The 18,626-nt window shown below is 38.6% G+C and overlaps 1 protein-coding gene across 1 annotated transcript in view; it reads right to left on the reverse strand.

Moving 5' to 3' along the window:
* Positions 1-1,018: 1,018 nt before the first annotated feature.
* Positions 1,019-18,626, reverse strand: part of LOC144665667 (protein unc-45 homolog B-like) — a 28,998-nt gene continuing 11,390 nt past the window's right edge. Inside the window, exons 13-32 of the mRNA XM_078526948.1 lie at positions 16,439-16,571; positions 15,954-16,007; positions 15,325-15,394; positions 14,424-14,516; positions 13,605-13,673; positions 13,295-13,360; positions 12,304-12,398; positions 11,429-11,516; positions 10,592-10,645; positions 9,877-10,017; positions 9,031-9,075; positions 8,835-8,905; positions 7,476-7,542; positions 6,864-6,977; positions 5,912-5,962; positions 5,378-5,442; positions 4,158-4,275; positions 2,925-3,016; positions 1,940-2,003; positions 1,019-1,087 (exon numbers count right to left, since the gene is read on the reverse strand). Of these exons, the coding sequence (XP_078383074.1) occupies positions 1,019-1,087; positions 1,940-2,003; positions 2,925-3,016; positions 4,158-4,275; positions 5,378-5,442; positions 5,912-5,962; positions 6,864-6,977; positions 7,476-7,542; positions 8,835-8,905; positions 9,031-9,075; positions 9,877-10,017; positions 10,592-10,645; positions 11,429-11,516; positions 12,304-12,398; positions 13,295-13,360; positions 13,605-13,673; positions 14,424-14,516; positions 15,325-15,394; positions 15,954-16,007; positions 16,439-16,571 (1,619 nt within the window). The remainder of the gene's footprint in view (positions 1,088-1,939; positions 2,004-2,924; positions 3,017-4,157; positions 4,276-5,377; positions 5,443-5,911; positions 5,963-6,863; positions 6,978-7,475; positions 7,543-8,834; positions 8,906-9,030; positions 9,076-9,876; positions 10,018-10,591; positions 10,646-11,428; positions 11,517-12,303; positions 12,399-13,294; positions 13,361-13,604; positions 13,674-14,423; positions 14,517-15,324; positions 15,395-15,953; positions 16,008-16,438; positions 16,572-18,626) is intronic.

Consider the following 18,626-nt stretch of genomic DNA (forward strand, 5'->3'; position numbering starts at 1 on the left):
TAAACCAATCAATCAATCAACCGACCAATCAGTCAATCTTGTAATCTGTCACTAAGTTAATCAATGACTGTCATGCAATCGTTGAAGCGTTCATTTCATCTCTCAGTTAGTCAGACAAGCGTACGACCGATCAATCAATCAGTCAAGCAAGCAAGCAAGGAAGAAAGCAAGAAATCAATTAATCAGTCTGCCAATCACTGTCTCTTGTAATCGCTGTCTCGCTAGCTCACTATCAGGCAACTGGACTAAAACATACCTTGGTTGCTATTTCCTTGTTGGAGGCAATCATGTTGGCAGCAATATGAGCTCCTCTGTACCATAGACAAAAAAAACATCAAAGTTAACCATAAAATTACCAAATGAAGAGAAAAACCTGTATAATTTGTAAAGAAGGAGAAAACCATCGGAGAAAACCTGTCGCTCTTCACATTCTATCAGAAATTTTGTAAAGATATCATTGCGACGTGAAAATATTTAACATTGGCTAGTAGACAAACTGTTTCCGCTATGTTTCTAAGTTGATTCAGTTACATTGAGCTTTTTGAAACTATTCTATAATCAACATAGTTACGCAATAGAAAACAAAAATAGACTGCAGGACTATAAAGACCTCCATCAAGCAAGTTTTTCCCCGGGGTGTCATTGTGTTGTGTTTTTGGGCAAAAAACTTCACTGTCACAGTACCTCCTTGCAATTAGGTGTATAAAAGGGTACCTCTCAACTGTTAGGGCAGCCTGAGAAGTGCAACATTCCAACAAGAGGCAGAAGCAATATAAAAAAAAAATACAAAATACAATACAAAAAACGAAAAAGTTTGCAGTGACATATTCAATGACTGTTTTTTGTTTTAAAGGGGTGGAATTGGAATTTGGAATTGGAATTGGAATTTGTGTTAGTTTTTGGGAAGGGATTTTGGTTTATCTTGTTGATTCTCGTTATGGACACCGCCCCATATGAAAGCACTGACTCCACCCTGTCCATCAAACAGCCATAAAAGGAACCAGAAGGATCACCAGGGTTACCTGTGTCTCAGTTCCTTTTTCTCAGACACCAACAGTTGCTTTTGGATATCCAAGTACGATGACACCTGCCAATCAAAATGGAACAAGCAAGACATTTTTAAAACCATTCAATTCCTCTTATACGTCCACACAAAAATAAGCACTTCAAAATTTTAAAAAAAAGTTATTTCCATAATAACCCCCAGCCCTAATATGAAAGACTTAGTTTCTCATTAATAACTTTGTTTTCTGTTGTATGTCATTACAGTACATGTATTACAAACACGTTTTGTGTTTTATATCATCTTGTCGGTTAAGAGAGTTCTCTTGCGTGGTATTCCAGCTTTTACTAATCTAAAATTTTCCAGACGCAATATCCCTTCCAAATATTAACTCAAAGGTAAAGTGTTATCAGTGCGCAGTTAGATTTAAAATTCTCCTCACTGGTCTCTAAACATTTCTTGTGACACTAGTCTAGATGGGAGAATTTTATTAAACACAAAATTCCTTCCAATAATAAGAACCCACTACAGTAATCCCCGCCGCAATATAGCGGCCGTGATTCTGTAACTCTTTCACTAAGAAAAATATTTCTTCCTAACAAACCTTCATGCTAACTACACTAACACGAGACATTCAATGTGAAAAGTTTATTGAGGACCAAGCAAGAATTGCCGAAATCTTCCGCCAAACACCTAAATAGTCCGTGACCATCCCATGACAACATGCCTTTCAATCGTGCCGTCAGAGTAGTAATTTCTGACTTATTCATGTCACTCAATCGACAGAAGATACATTCTCTCCCTGCTCCTCTCCCGAAAGATGTTTGAGCCTAGTACCCTCCCACCCACCCTTGTTACTTGAAGTTTAACAAAAATAAATAAATTGAAAGTCAATTACGTAGCAAACGAATGACTAAATGTCTTGAAAAACTCTACCTTTATGATCTGATTACAAACTTTCTCACTGGATGAGAGGACAGCTAGTGCTCCAGAAGCCGCTCTAATGGAGAGAAACAACTGCAATTAGCTCTTCAGTGTTCTACAGTGGTAACGAACTATTAGAAAAACATTACTATCCAAGTAAAACAGTCGTGTTCAAGATACGTCCATTTACTCGATTCTAACATTGCTAGTAAATCCGCACCATCTAAATCATCAACAACTCGATGAACGCACTCAGATGCTTAATAAAATGTCAAGTGCAAATACCGTATTTACTCGAATAAGCGCCGCCCCCGATAAGCGCCGGCCTCGATAAGCGCCGCATATGGGACAAAAAATTATCCCCCCCCCCCGGCTTTTTATAAAAAAATTTTTTTTTTTTTTTTTTTTTTTGGGTTAAAAAAAATTTTTTTCGGGGGGAAACGGGGGGGGGGGGAAAAAAAAAAAAAAAGAAAAAAAAAAAAAAAGAACAAAAAAAAAAAAATCATTGAAAATTATCAAAATGAACTGCAACTTTTGGCGCATGTTTAGCGTGAACCATTTATAAGACACAAAGTCAGTGATGCTTGGTTTGAGTACAACTACCTAGCGTGTCAAGAATTGTTGTTGCATACACGGGTATGTTAAGCCCTGGCCAAATGGTAACGCAAGTGGACGTAAGCAGTCGCAAGTTGAACTTCCCTACAGACCTGGGTTACCTGGCAAAACGGACTCGCAAATTTACAACGCTGCGCGCGCTGCAATTCAGCTGAAAAATTGCGTCTACTTGCGTCTTCGTTTGGCCAGGACTTTATGCTGTAATTTGCAGTTGTCCAAAATTGCCTCAACTCCATAGGGTCTTATTATGGCGTTCTTGCTTATCTGAGAGGTTTCCGCCTTAATTAAATCTGGAAGCTTACTACAATGATAACCAGTAGCATCCAAACAAACAATGTGAATTTCACTGATAATATCCCAAGCAGAGTTATGAATTTCTTACCGTGATAGCTCAAAATCCTCCTCGCCTGACAACAGAGTCAATAACTTCACTCGCTCTGTTGGCGCGTCTTCTTTCTCGTACATCTTAAATACCTAAGGTTCGGAAAAAAAGCAGTAAAGTAACACGTGTATTAGGCATCCAGAGAGGTGTTGTCAGTGCGCAGTTAGATAAAAGTCATAAGACTTTAAATTCTTATCACTGAGCCCTATAGATTTGTTGTGGTATCAGTTGGGAGAACTTCAATAATCATCAAGGTAACTTCTCATTGAAGTTTTTAAGCGTTTCACATTTGAAAAGCGAAATACGTTTCTCGCCTTTACACAGTCGGGAGTAGGAGTGACAGCTAACAGCATTCTCACCTCTTCATAAAGTACCATGTCACATATGCATTCACTGGCCTTTTCGTATTGCAGTTTCTAACAGTTTTACCACATTTTTGAAAGCCAAAACTTCATTGGTGTGTTGCAGGACACTTAAAAATAATAGTCCATGTTTATTAAAAATTGCTATATTAGAGCACAGTGAAACTGTTAACTGTTAACATGGTTTGGATGAAATCGGATGCTTGTAGCACAACTTGAAAAAGCAATGCTTAATTTTTTAAGTTGTTTCCGCGCGTCTTCAAAAAAATCGATATTTATAGCGCGTAGCTTGATTTCTATCCGCAAATCAAGGTTATATCGTCCTTTTGATGTTCAAAGACAATGTTTTTTTATGGGTTAAGTTGCCTACCACTAATTTCAGGAGAGTTTAGACCAAAAATGTGCATACACGTAGCACCGTTAAAGGGACTTTGTCATAGCTACGCCGCCACTTCGGTGAATATGTTTTTTTTACTAAGATTCGCAAATTACTCGCTGTGAAACATAATGTTAGCAAAGAAATTTCTTTTATAGACCTAAATGACAAAACGACAGCTTCACTAGAAACAAATATGACTACCGGGCGTTATAATTAAAAGTTACAAACAAATGGGATTATCTTTGGAAACTGTTCGGCCTCGCAATATTTCAAAAACCCATATCGCAATCCGTTTTATTTTTTTCCTACCTTCTGTTACTTACCTTGCTGTGTTGTTGAAATGTTTTTCGCTGTTTTGAGTGGTTATTTTTATATTTCGCTCAATTTGGTGGCCATTTTCCTAGTCCAAATTGGGCTAAAATACCGTGACAGAGTTCCTTTAATATTTAAACAGTCCACGAAAGTACGAGCGAAGCCTGACAGCATTCATACCTCCTCACAAAGAACCATGTTACACATGCATTCAGTAGCCGCTCTTTTGACCATATCATGTTCATCAAACATCAGACTCTCGATCAAAGGGAACCCTTTCTCCTTCATAATATGTCGCCTGAAAACACACACACGAAATCATTGGTTAAAATTTCACAGAAGCACTAGTTGTAGTTGCTTGTTATTTAAGAGGTTTTTATTTTTGCAGTATGCTAGTGCTGAGTTTGAAGAGAGCTTTCATGGCTGAATAGGTACTACGAACACTTCATCAGTGACATAGCTCAGGAAAAATTTGTATTTTGGCGTTGAAAATTCACCTTTTTAACTAAAAGAAAGGAATGTTCAGCTATTTCAATTGACGTTTTCGGACCAAAGCTGAAAGCCTACGCGACAAGACCGAATGGTGGTCTGGGTATTCACTGGAATTTTGTATGTTTGTCTAGAATAAATGTACAAGTTGGTATTTTTGCACGAGAAGAATTGGTTTTTCCTCCTTTTTTCTTGTAGCTTTTCTTTCATTGCCACGTGGCTTTGAGTTTTGAAATTTCTTTTAAAATTCAGCGTGGCTAAATGTACCTTGTTACCACATGTCTGAAGAGATAGAAAACGTGCAAACTCGTGTTTGCCGTTATCTCTCATTAGTAGAAACTCAGCTGTGTTCATTGGAAATCCGCAATCTGATGTTCCCCACTGTCACGCCGGCAAACCACACTGACCTACAGATCGCGCGATCTGATTGGCTACACAGGTGCCACCGATCGAGAAGGCCCGGAGCGCGCGCGAGTCTTCGCTGAATTATCAATCAACCTCAATAATCCAGCGATCTGTAGATCGTCAGGAGCCGCCCCCACCGGACGGGGCCGCCCCCGCCACACGCCGGCCCAGCTGCCGGAGAAAACAGCCGCGCGCAGAGCCAAGCGTCTAGTCCCAAGTGCACGAATGACCACCAGAGTCACAAACGCCCCCCGCAGAGCAGTCAACCGGCGCGCCCGGACGCCCCCGAGTCTAATTGTTAATTAGTATTCAGCACGTGCAACAGCTCTCTCTTTTCTACCCATACTACCTTTCAGTCTTGTCTTTAAGCTTTCATCTGGCAACGTTACTTAAAATAGCTGTACACGTGGGAAAGGCTACTTTTGAGCACGATTTAAAGGTATGCTGGACAGATTTTCACATTGTAATGGTACAGCGCGCATGTTCGCTTTACTGCATCACCTCACCTGACTTCGTCGTTCATTTGAGCTAAGTTCGTGAGCGCCATTAGAGATTCAAACTGTTGCAAGGCCTGCCAGGGCACAAAGGTAAACCACCATAAATTAAATAACCCATTACACTTACAGTAGTAGACTGTTCATAGCTCTCTATTTTCTTGAATTTTTTTTCGATAGTTGAACACGCGAAAATCGTCGCGGGAGAACTGGACACTAGCCCAACCTTTACCAATCCCCTCGTAATGTTAACCTACGCTCGCTTCGCTCGCCCTTTCTCTCGCCCTTTCTCTTTCTCAGCCTACACTAAAACAGACGAAACACAAGGCATTGCAAATTTCAGATAACGTATGAAAGTCATCTATGAAACAGTTCAGAAAACGTGATATTTTTTAAGAATTCTATGCACATCAAGTTTGTAAAATGTAATTAATGTTGTTTATAGCGGTCATGCACTTTTTTTACATATAAAGATGCCTCAAAATTGAAATTCGATGGATTTACAAGGTCACTTTGCAGTTACAAATTTGTTAATACTAAGCTTACTGTTTTAGAAGGATGCAATAACATCAGCAAGGGACGAATCAGGCCGAACGACTGTCAAGGAAAAAACGCACACAACACAAGTTAACCCTGCAAGATATGTACTCTTGTGAAATACCGTGAATTCCGGTATAAGCCCCCCGCTAAAGCCCCCCGGAAGGCCCATCATCCTGAAACAAAAAATACATCCGATAAAGCCCCCCGGAAAAGCCCCCCTCTACCAGATGACAGACGCATAGAGCTAATGTTGCTTATTATGTGTTTACTAAAAATATTCCACAACACTCCCGTGGCCGTTGAAACGTCACGCATAGCCCCCCGGAAAAGCCCCCCGCATAAGCCCACTCAAAACCCCTTACGAAGTTGTATAAGCCCAGGGCTTATAACCGGAATTCTACGGTATTTTTTTATAGAAACAAGCGCAGACAACATTTATTTTAGGGGGGAGGGGGGGGAGGAGGCACGCTACACCTTTATTTATTGCTGTGCCGCTATCTTGACAGTTTTGTCCAGGATTGAGGGTTTGTAGCCGAAAGCGTCTATGCTATGGAAAACAGCTTTGTTGTTTGTTTGTTTGTTTGTTTGTTGTTACTCAAACCATCATGACATCTACTTGACGTTATTTTACTGGAACCCTTGCAAATGCAGAAAACATGCAAATGCTTTGTGATTCTATACACTTCTTGCAGTCTTCAGACCGAATAGTTTCATCATCAAGCCTCGCTTTGTAAATTTTATCATGAACGAATTCCCAAATCAGCAAATATGGAAAGAACACACAAGTGAAAACCCGGGTAAATACTGCATAAAGGTGGTAGATGATTAAGAATAATTCGCGTAAACGAAGCTTGGTGGTGAATTTTGAGCATATGACGTTCCCATGCATAAGGCATGATCTGGATGGTTATTTTTGCATCACTGTGGCACAGTTTTAGGCCCTTGTATTGGTCCTCACCCTTTGTCCAGGAAATGCCACTTCAGGGTTCATGGTGATAGCAATCTTAGCCACGGACTGTGCAGCAAAGTCGCCTCCTTTTTCCGTGTTTTGAGCAGCAAGAGACATCAATGCCTAAAAACACCCGAAACACAAAGCATTATGAGACATACAAACTACGCACTATAAAGTTTGGAACAGAAATCATACTAGCTACATTCATCTTTACCTATCGCAACTATCGCTGGGTTGCTACGTTCGGGGCACGGTCTCACTTCTTTTGGTAAGATAAAGTGCGGTAGGTCACTCTAAAGCGGCCTTCACACGACAAACAAATGGACAACTCGTGTTGGCAAACTCAAGTTGGTGTGTGTGTGAATGACGACAACAACGGCAAATAGAAGTTGGTCAACTGTTGTCGACAACTGTTTGCCTACTATTTTTGTGTCGTTCGCACACACCAACTTGAGTTTAACATGAGTTTGCAAACTTTAGCTTGTCGTGTGAAGGCCGCTTAACTAAAGTTGTGTAAATGTGACAAACATACAAAAACCAGCACTGACATAAATTGATTTTTTTACAGTAGATTTTCCTTTCGTGATTTCAAGTGACTAAAGTTGGAAGATTTCTTACCTTTACTCCACCCTGTTGCACGGTAGTTCCTCTGTGCTCCTGCTCACTTGTGATCCCCATGAAAACTCTGCCACCAAACAAAACACACAACTGAAATGGGTACATGCAATTACCACGATAACCGATAATACTACTGCGGTAAAACGTTAAACAAAGCCATAAATGTTTTCTTTTTTTTTTCATAAATTTACGGAGTCTGGTCTTGGGTATTTTATCAAAACTATAATAAACGTACTCAGGAAAGGAATAAATTCAAACACGAAGCAAACTTATAAAAGATACGAGTATCCTTTTTTTTATTTCAGTTAATAGATCCGTTTTAATCTTCTCCATCCTAATTCTTTCTCGGCTCTTACTTGGTTTCTTTTACCGGCCGAGTAGTTTCCCACAAAGTTAAACCGTTATTACATTACTGGCTTTAAGCTTACCTACGACATACATGTGGATTTATTTGGGAACGTTGTCTGAAAATCACCAGAAAGCACTGAACTTGAACAAGTCATAGTCGTGTAGCAGCTTTCGTAAGCTTCTTATTCTACTGGTCCTTTAGGGTACCAAGTTTATATTGTTTTGAAAGCTAGGGACATTGTTTCTGTTGTTTGTAATTTTCTTCTTTAAGGTGATTCCACTGAAATAGAAGGAGTATTAAAAATTTTCTGAAACTTGGTCCAGGTTACAATTATGTTATGAGCATTAAAAAAATGAAATAAAAAATGGGGGTCACCGCGCTAGTTTTTGTGTAAAATGGATGGGTATTATAGTAAATATACGACCCGCGAGGTAGATATTAGGAACCCTAGTAATTCGAATGGGGAACTATTTTTTGTAGAAAAAAATCATTTTTGTATTAAAGTATTAGTCTATTTCAACAAAAGGACTTTGATCTTATATTAAAAACTATTCTTATTGTACAGGAATTAAGATAACGAAAGAAATTAAAGATTTTGCTTTGTGTGCACGTTAACGGCACTACCTAAAAACGTGTTTTTTACGGCATTAAAATTAAAATATCTTTATGTAGAATTTTAAACTTTTCTTTAAATCGCGTTATATTGTAGACAACCATATGACATTAAAATAATGCATTAAAAAATGGGGGTCACCGTGCTCGTTTAAGAGAAAACGACCATTTCTTTCCCTACCGAGCGTAGGCTGAAGGGAATCTTGTAGTGTTCTGTGTGCGCGCGCGCTCGTACGCGCGCTAAATGACTCGAAAACGTATGCGCAGCAAGGATGCGCAAAGCAATTCCCTGGAATTTTCTCCTTAAATAAGTGGCGAGCCACTCATGTGGGACCTTGGGAGAATTGTTACCAGACCCCCTTGAACCACATCGGTTGAGAAGTTAACATAACAATTACCTTGATATCATCTCTCTGCTGGTGTCACTCTCTGTGTCGGACAGGTTGACAAGTGCCGATATGACACCCTCCTGTTGATTAACAGAAGTATAATAAGTCAAGAGTATACGAGGTATGGGTCGCACTTGGGAAAAGTTGTCACCTTTGCCGGCTAAAAAACCCCGCAAAAACTCAAAACCAATTCTATCTCATTTACTTCAACAAGTTTCCTGATCCTCTTTTTGACATACTCTTCACTATCCTGTAAAAAAAAACATAGAAGGATCAATTTATTGTTAGTGACTGGAGAGTTTAAAGTGATGTAAACATAAAACGCTGAGCCGATGTGCAATTTTGTAATTGGTGACGTACTACACAAGTGTCTAACAACGCACCTCGCTTGTTCGTCCGTTCATTATTTTTATCCAACGAACGAGCAAGCGAGCAGTGTTGAGCAGTGAACACAGAGCACATTGTCATCCCCTGATTTACGAGGTAGTACTTTTCTTGTAAACCCACTCGTGGCACTATCCTGGGCACCAAGCGGGAAAAGAAGTAGAGGACGGCCAAGAGAAACATAGTGAAGAACAGTAGAGAAGGAACGCGCTGAGCTGGGACTAAAATCGTGTGCCGCAGCAGCAGCTGTGGCCAAGAATAGGGACAGATGGCGAGCATTGATGTCCGACGCTATCCCCCACCCGGGGGCAAGGAACTAAGAGAGAGAGAGACTTTTCTTGTAACAATTTTTCAATTAAGACTATAGTCATGAGGTTCAGTGACTTAATGTTAAGTACACTGGGCTCCAGATCTACTTTGACCCTTGGTTACGGTCATTGTGTGTATTTACTTTACTTTACTCAGAGTGCCACCCTCCGCTCAAGTGCATAAACAGATACTAGAAATGTTCTGGGAAATTACAAGAAAAAAACACTGCAAGACTGTAAGTTGGGGGGTACTCTTCATGCACATTCATTTAAGTATTTCCACTTTTCTGATTACTGCTTGGTTAAAAATCACACGGTTTGGGGGCAGCTTATATCATTCTAAATGACTATTATCTCACCTTTTCAGAGAATTCTGGCAGTTTGACCTTGGCAAATTCTCCAAGTTGTTTCATTTCATCAGGAATGTCTGGTTTATCAAACGTGTTTGACAGGTTGACCAGCGTCTGACATACTCCATACAGCAAAGAACCATCCTTAGCCTAACAAACAAACAATTAATTAATTAGCAATTAATTAACATTTCTGAGTATTCTGGTGTGCCGGTAGTAGGCAACACTGCCGATACGCCAAAGCCCCCTGGGTTTACACCCTTTAAAAGGAGTTTTGGGAGGGTTCCCACAGGATCAAGAAAATCTTGACCCAAGTGAGATTTGAACTCACGACCTCTAGCCTGCGTTGCAGACGAACAAAACCCCGGGGTTTTGTCGTCTGCAACGCAGGCTAACGACCTCCGGACTAGATTTTCCGACGCCCTACCGACTGAGCTACGAGGCCAGACGGGAGCAGGTTGGGGTAATTTAGATAGTCAATCGGTTAATTAATTAACCAATCAGTCAGTTAATTGACTAATAATTTATAAGGAAAGAGCTAGGGAGAGAAGGAGAGGAGAAATGTAGGGAGGCCTAGGGAGTGAGCAAAGACAGAGAGAGGAGGAAGGGGGGGGGGAGGGGGGAGGGACGAAAATAAAACTGCATGACCAATGCTGTAAATACACACTCCCATTATACAATACAAAACAATGAATGTTACTTTCTTTCTTAACAATAAATATACCTTTGCTAGTTCCATGAGTGATCTCAGAGCCTGCTGGTCTTCAAGAAATGTTTCCTAACAAAGGAGAATTTGAGAAATAATTTCCTGTTTTGTGTTAGGTGCATGTGCTCTACTTAACCCACAGCCCGAGATGAGCCGGCGCAGCGTGACATCGCCAAAGAACGAGGAGATCCTAAAGGGGCCCAGCGAGACAAAAATCAAGATCCGCAGGGTACGCGCGAGCGCACGCATCGGCGAAAGAAACAGTGGGAGCAAAGACGCGGATCCATAGAACACAGCTGAGTTTCTACTAATTACAGTTAGTTTGGAGAAATCGCTCCGAGATAATTTATTAAGTAGGAGATCGACCTTTATGCAAACAAACATTTTTTGATAATTTTTAACAGTGTGCTGATCCACTCAGCTTTGCCACGTGCATCCAAAGCTACTTTGGAATGTCAAGATGTAACCTATTGTCCATAAGATAGAATAGGTAAAAAAGTTGACTTCATTTGAAGAACCACTTCTTTCAGCATAAAAGAATAGTACCAAATAAAAGAACTGCTTGACCAATAGCTTTCATTTGTGTGGTCACACAAAAGGGTTTCATTGACAGGCTAAAAAGTCAGGAAAATAGACAGCGCCACGGTAAAGTACACATACTTTGCAACAGGTAAAAATAGTCACAAACTAGGACTCATTCACAGAAGAAAAGAAAGACACTAGTTCTTTGATAAAGAGCATAGTTAGGATAACCTAATGTTTCTGATTCCCTCTAGTCTTAGTTGTTAGAACAACACTAACAGACACAAGGTCCGACTCTGGGATTACAGGGTTTTTAGTGGTTAGTCTGCATACCTTAACATCAGCTTCCATAGTAAGGAACGACAGTCCTTCTGCTGCCCATTTGCGCAGCTCCATCTCTTTCTTGGATTTTATCAAGAAACTACAAGTAAATAAGATAACAAAAATACTACATTAGCTCCACCTTCTTGGCAAAATATCCCCCCTCAATATAAAAATTAAAGAATACCATGCAATAGAGCAACTTTCACTCGAGTGTCGAAAGTAATTCGCATTTGCTTTTGTTTTACATTACTACGCCTAGATGGGCTTAAAAAACTATTGCCACTTCCTCAACCAATCAGAAGTAAAACCAAAATCAACTATGACTCGTCCTCCCTGGATGGGATGTTGGTCCATCGCAGGGTTAATCCCAGCATTAAATTCGCCGGTACCCATTTATACACCTGGGTCGAGAGAGACACTGTGAGAGTAAAGTGTCTTGCCCAAGTAGGTAGGTAAAAGACTATCTATTAATGTCGCAAAAACTCATCAAGCCATCATTCGCTCTTTCTTGCCAAAATTGATCACCTTAAGTCTGAGACAAGCAAAATGAGGAATAGTACTTTTAAATGTCTTATTTCGTTTTTTTGTGGCAGATGTACCGTTTTGTTGAATTTTTTTGCTTTGTTGTGTGATTTTATTTAGTTTTTTTTTTTTGTCTTTAAGTAGAAATGTATGTATGTTTTGAGCAAACTGCATTAACAACAAAAAATAACTTAAAAAAAACACACAACACAGTTACCCCGGCCAGGGCTTGACCCCAGACTGCTTGATTCAGAATCCAGTGTGTGAACCATCAGGCCACCGCACCCCTACACTACTAGATAATTAACTAGTTAAACTGAACAGCGCAAATAGTTTTATCTTTCATTAATTTATGCATTCACCTTCGTACTGATTTATACAGCTTTAATGTGGCCCCTTCTGCAAATGTTTGGTCATTAACAGTTCCCCCTCCAGTGGTGCCAAGTTTGCAAAGACCCTAAAACAACAAAACGCCCAGCAGTTAAAGTGCCACTATGATCAAATTTTTGATATTTATTTTTTTACATTGTCGTGAATAATTAGACTTTCTTACTCACCTTGCCAAATTTCAATCTAATATTACGAACATCAAAAGTCGTTTATTAAAACATTTATTCCAGAAAATTTACGGCCGCCATTAAACAACCTTGTTCCAAGGCTTGGTTGCAAATAAGGAGAAAATGACGTCAAAGGCTCCAAAATACCTCACGGGTTGAAATTAGAATAACAATCAGCATAGAAAATTGCACGAAAAACAAGTCCAAAGTTTTTGTTGCTTTTAGCGTGATTTTCAATACATGTTGTTATACTTATTTCAACCCATGAGGTATTTTGGAGCCTTTACGTCATTTTCTCCCTATTCGCAACCAAGCCTTGGAACAAGGTTGTTTAATGGCGGCCGTAAATTATCGGAAATAAACGTTAAAATAAAACGACTTCTGATGTTCGTAATGAATTAAAAATTGGAAGGATGAATAAAAAAATTTTATAAAAAAAAAAAAAAAAAAAAAAAAAAAAAAAAAATTTTTTTATAGTGGCTTTTTAAATTTTTTTTTTATATATTTTTTTTTTTTTTTTTTTTTTTTGTAGTGATAAGCTCTACATTTCAAATTGGCAGAGCAATAGTTATTTATCATCAAAATCACAGTCACATAACAAACAAGAATGACGTCCAAGCATTATAAAAGGCATTTCCATGCAAAGTGAGACAAACTTCTAAGTCAAAAGTCGGGGCAACTTTTTTCTAGTTTACACAAATGTCATCCGTTTCAAAACTCCAATAACCGAAAACAGGTCTGAGTAATAATAAAGTTCTGGAATTTATAACCACACACGTCAGGTAATATGACTTACCACTAAGGCTCTAACTCGTATGCTGTCATCCTTTAAATGGTATAAATCCTTTAAAACAGGAAGGGCCTACAAATAAACAGTAATATACAACTCTTGAGATTTACATGTACATGCCAAATACGTGTATAAAAAAATACTACTCAATTGCTCCGCCTTCCATTAGATTTTTGTGCCTGTATACTTCTTAGTAGTATGCTTACTTATTGTAATTTTTATATTAAAAATGCATTTTTTTATTGTTATAATTATAGTCATAATTTTGTAATTTTATCTTTATCTTGTCATGATTGTATAGATAATAACGATTTACCCGCACGTTGAGTACTGTGCTTAGTTTCTTTTCAGATGCTCCCAGGGCCAGTGTTTCAGATGCAACAATCTGTAAATAAAAACAGCACAGTCAAACCTCTACACACATAATGGGCTGTTTATTTGGTGCCAGGGTAACGAGGAACCATGTAATCTATACCTGTATACTATATAACTTATTAGTAGAAACTCAGCCGTGTTCTATTGGAAATCCGCGAATCTGTTTGGTTCTCCCACTTTTTTTTATTCGCCGATAGAAAAAGTCGCCGCGCGGGTTTTTTGGGGTTTTTTTTTTTTTTTTTTTTTTTTATATAATATTTTTTTTTTTTTTTTTCTCCTTTTTTTTTTTTTTTTTAAAAAAAAATTTACTCCCCCCCCTTTTTTTTTTTTATTCAAAAAAACCCCCGGTTTTATCTTGTTATTAGACATTTTATTGTGTAGTAGCTCGTATGTTTTCAAGTGTCATGTAGTATTTTGGCGAGCCTGTAGGGTGGGTAAGTCAAATACAAATGACAAGCAAAAATATACAGCAATAATACACACTAATAAAAAATGCCTTATAAGAGATTTATGATCCAACGTTTTCTTTTCCCAAAATGTTGATTTTCCACCGTTAAGGCGTTTTTGAATTATTTAGGCGGTCAAGACGAATTTCAAACCCGTTTAACTGTTTTTCCATAGTATAAATATGTTGAGATATTAATTTGTTCTCGTTTTGCGTGTTTTTTCTTCTTTTTTTTGTAGTCCACAAATTGAATAATAATGAAAAGTGACATATCAAGACATAATTCAAGTAAAGAATGAAAAAAAAAATTCAGACCTGTGACACACGGTCTTTTCTTTCAGCGAGTGCAAGAATTTTTCCCAAGAATTCTTCATTTCCCAGAACTGTAGCAGCTGCTTCCTGTACTCCCTAGACAGAAAAATAACAATTACAATTAGTAATAGTAATGAACTTGCTGGGGCCAGCCATTACGTGTTTTGTTATAGCTTATAAATTATCTTGAAATATCTATGCCTGCACTAGCACTGGTTGTTCAAATGGTAAGGCACCTTGGGTGCTCACACTATCGGTTTCATAGAACCATGTTGTTGAGGTGAGATGGTGAGAGGATTAGTGCCTCGGATTGCTTGGTACTTGCTCTTGCAAATTCAAAACCGAGCAACAACAATTACCTACACTTCAAGGATTTCTGTAGAGTTAAATCACTGATCAAACCTTAGGTGTCCCTCAAGTGTGTGAAGGAAGTTATTAGGCTCAGCTTTGATCTGTGAACTCTTTTTATTTATTTTTATTAACTTTGTTTATGCTAGGTCAGTATGTTTGAGGGATGGAGAGTACAGTGATTTGAGAATGGATGCAGTGGTACACGTTGCTATGGGTGTTCAGATGAGTACAAAGATCACTGGTACATGTTGCTTTGAACAAGGATTGCGGTACAAGGACTTCAGAATGGATCAGGGGCCAATGTTGCAATCTTGATGTTTGCATGAGTGCAAGGATATCATGTTGCTAGAGATGTGGAAGGGTTCAAGACATGGTACATGTGTTTGTTTTTGGTTCTCTTGCTGTTTCAACAGTTTTCTCCAGATTCATCCCTTCTTTCAAATCAGAACTCAATTTAGAATCCAGTATTCTTCGGATTATGCCACAGTGTTACCCTGGAGCTAAAATTGGAAACAAATTAAGTAACATGACTTTCAACTCACGGTAAACCAACCTGGAAAAGACAACTCAAAGCTGTGGCTCCCTGAATGTGTGCTTCTGGACTACTTTGAGTGAGGTACTGACTGAAAAAAACACATTTAATTAGATTTAAATGCCTGTTGTTCTTTTTATACAGACAGAAGCTAACAACAAAACACACATGTATGCATGCGTGTGCATAATGCAACCATCTTCAGCCTGTCACAAGTAATTGGGAACAGAGGGAGTTGAACCATTTTGACGTAATGCACAGTGCAGACTTGTGGTGATCGAGCTAGTGCGTCTTACTTGTTTTTTTTTTTCTTTTTGTTTTTGTTTTTTTTTTACAATTATTCTGTATATTGCTAACATCAGCACTGTCAAATGTATCAATGAGCGACAGACGTCTACTAACTTCTCTTAACGGACACCTCTATAACGCCTCCATTTTTTTTTTTTCCGTGTTACAAAATTTTAGCGGCACCTCTCTAAGAGGAACGGACTTTTAAACCCCAAGGACACGCAAAAAAATTTTTTTTAAATAATATGAAAATAAATAAAAAAAAAAAAAAAAAAAAGTTTATTATTTGGCTCAATAAATTTATTTGTTTTTTTGGGTGTTCAAAACTGTTTCCAGATTTATTTTGCCATATGTGTACACACCTGATAGCTGCTGTCGCATCCTCCATCAGTGGTTCCTTTTCTTTATGATGATAGCTTAAAGTGAAAAAAAAAACACATGCCATTATCTTGATTGCTAGTTGTCTCCACTCTTGTCCTCTGAGCCTCTCATTTTGGTCAGCAACAACAATCATGACCTCTCGTCTGACCTGAGTTTTAGTTTACGCAAGCATGGTGCAAGGGAATGCTTTCTATTAATTTTGTTTGTTTGTTTTTTGTTGTTTTTCTTTTTGTCTTTAATTTGTTTTACAAGCTAATCAATACAGTTATGTAGATTATACTAGATTATAATTACAATAGGTAAAATCAAGGTTTACTTGAGATCACGATTCCTCCTGTTTACACTGTTTACCTGTAAAATAACATCATGGCCTCTAGAGATGAAATAAGCTGTTCCATCAAATTACATGGTCTGCACTGTATATACCAGGGCCGGGGGTAGCTACAGTACATTACATTAAACTCACCCAAAAGAGTCCACCATTTTGGCCAGTGCCACAGAAATGTGCATACGGGTGTTATTTGACACAGAAAGAGGTTCCTTATCCTCAGGCTCCAGCGGAGCAGTGCAAGCTGCAACAACCATAAGCTTAAGGACACCTGTGGAAAGCAGGGATCAATTGTGTTAATAACTAATATTTGAACAAAGTGCAATGAAGTGACTTTGGTGTTTAACCAAACTTGCCGGCCCTTGTTACCAAATTGTAATAAGTACTCCGCAGTTGAAACATTCCCTAGATGCGCGAGGGATTTTTTGTCTGTTAAGGGGCTATCTGTGAATGGCAAAACCGCAATCGCCTTTCTGATAGCAGCTTCATAGAAAACACCTTCTGGCAGCCAGGGCAGCTGAAACATTGCTTTTAGTTTGATAGACAAAAATGTACATGAAGTGGGACTAGCAATTACCATAACTGCTTATTGTTATAACTTTAGTTACCTTAACCTGCAATCAGGCATTATTTTTCTCGCGGCGGAGGGGTCAACGGAAAAATGAACGCCTGATACAATTACTTGTCGAGTCGTCTGTAAAAAGTCCAGAATCTGGACTTTTTTCTGATTGGTCAGGAAACAAAAGGCAACATTAGAACTCTATCCTGATTGGCTAATTGAGTTCAAGTCTAATTTCCGGACCAAAAATATCGCGCGTAGATGAACGTTATCATGGCGGGTGTTGAGCGAAATGAAGCGAGTTCTTCTAGCTCTAAGAAAATCTCTCAAGAGTTTTGTTCATAAAACATTTAAAGACGAACAAAGGGAGTGTATTCGACGAATAGTTTGTGAAAGAAAAGATGTTTGGCGGTGCTTCCGCCGGGATTCGGCAAGAGCGTGATCTACCACCAATGGTGTCAAAGAGTATTACATCACACCACCAAAGACGCCAGACGATCGTGCCAGGGACGAAAACTACGGCCTTGAAATGTCTGACCTGAGCCTTACACAAAATTAGCCTTTGCAGAAAACAAATTTTAAAAACCATCCGAACAGCTCGTTCAAAAAGGGTAATTCAAACACATGTTTGTGAGAGTATAAAAAATATAATTTGAAGGCGCTAATCACGCTTATCTGATGGCATCGCCGACATCCTCGACGACGTTGACAGATATTCTAATTAGGGGGCGCAGACGACTTGACAAGTAATTGTATCAGGCTTTCCTTTTTGCCTTCGCTCCGCCGCGAAAAAAGAAAGCCTGATCGCAGGTTATACTAGTTACCTATGTGTATTACTGTAATCACGGTTAATATTACTCTGCATTACATCAAGACTAGTTGTCATGCTGGCCAAGTTTCATGTACCGGGAGCTCACAAACATGTAAGTATGTGTGTAAGCACAAGACTATCATGTACATGTACTTTGTTTGTTGAGATAACACGAGAACAGTAGTTTACACAAATTTTGTACAGCACACAAACATTATGACGTGGCATCTGAAATTATGGGATGCAGCCACTAGTTATATGGGGTGATTGACATTAATTTTTCACATGCAACTTCTTTCTTTCTTTCATGTACTTGATGTACATAATTATGCAACAAACAATCTTTTGTTTCGATCATTTGAAGAGTTCCTTCTTTTTGATAAAAAAAAAAAATACAATTTTGTTCCCTTCAAAAAAATGTTGCAGATCAAATGAATTATGAATTGTGGTAATCAAGAATTATAAAGTGCTATTAAGTGTGCTCAAATTTTTAGGTCTTAAGTTTACAATTATGACAAATAATTATTATTATAATTATTCATTCAAAATATTTCTCTGTTTCTGATTGGCTTTCGATCCCCGGTTAATTCCAGCTAACCGGCTAGCGCCAACCAAATTTGGAAGAAATTCCAATATCAAAAATTAATGGACGCAACCTCGTTCCCAAGTTTGATTAACAGATCCCAACCTCGTTCCCAGGAACCGCCGACATCACGCAACTGAATGGCTTTGCTGCGGAGAGGTTAAAGCGAAAGCATAAATTAGCATAGAAAAGGAAAAATTTTAAAGAATAAAAAAAAGAAAAACTGAAATAGCAACGAAGGGGAGTCGATCGATTTTGAAAGCGTATCTTGAGAGGAAAAGATCCCTGATCCAGCCACAGCGGAGGACTTGGAGCGGTTTTACGAAAACTCTACATCAAAGTAAGCAAGAACGATGGAAACCTGTACTCGAAA

The sequence above is a fragment of the Oculina patagonica genome, chromosome 9, assembly GCF_052425735.1.
Source record: "Oculina patagonica isolate OP01 chromosome 9, crgOcupat, whole genome shotgun sequence".
NCBI classification, from domain to species: Eukaryota; Metazoa; Cnidaria; class Anthozoa; order Scleractinia; family Oculinidae; genus Oculina; species Oculina patagonica.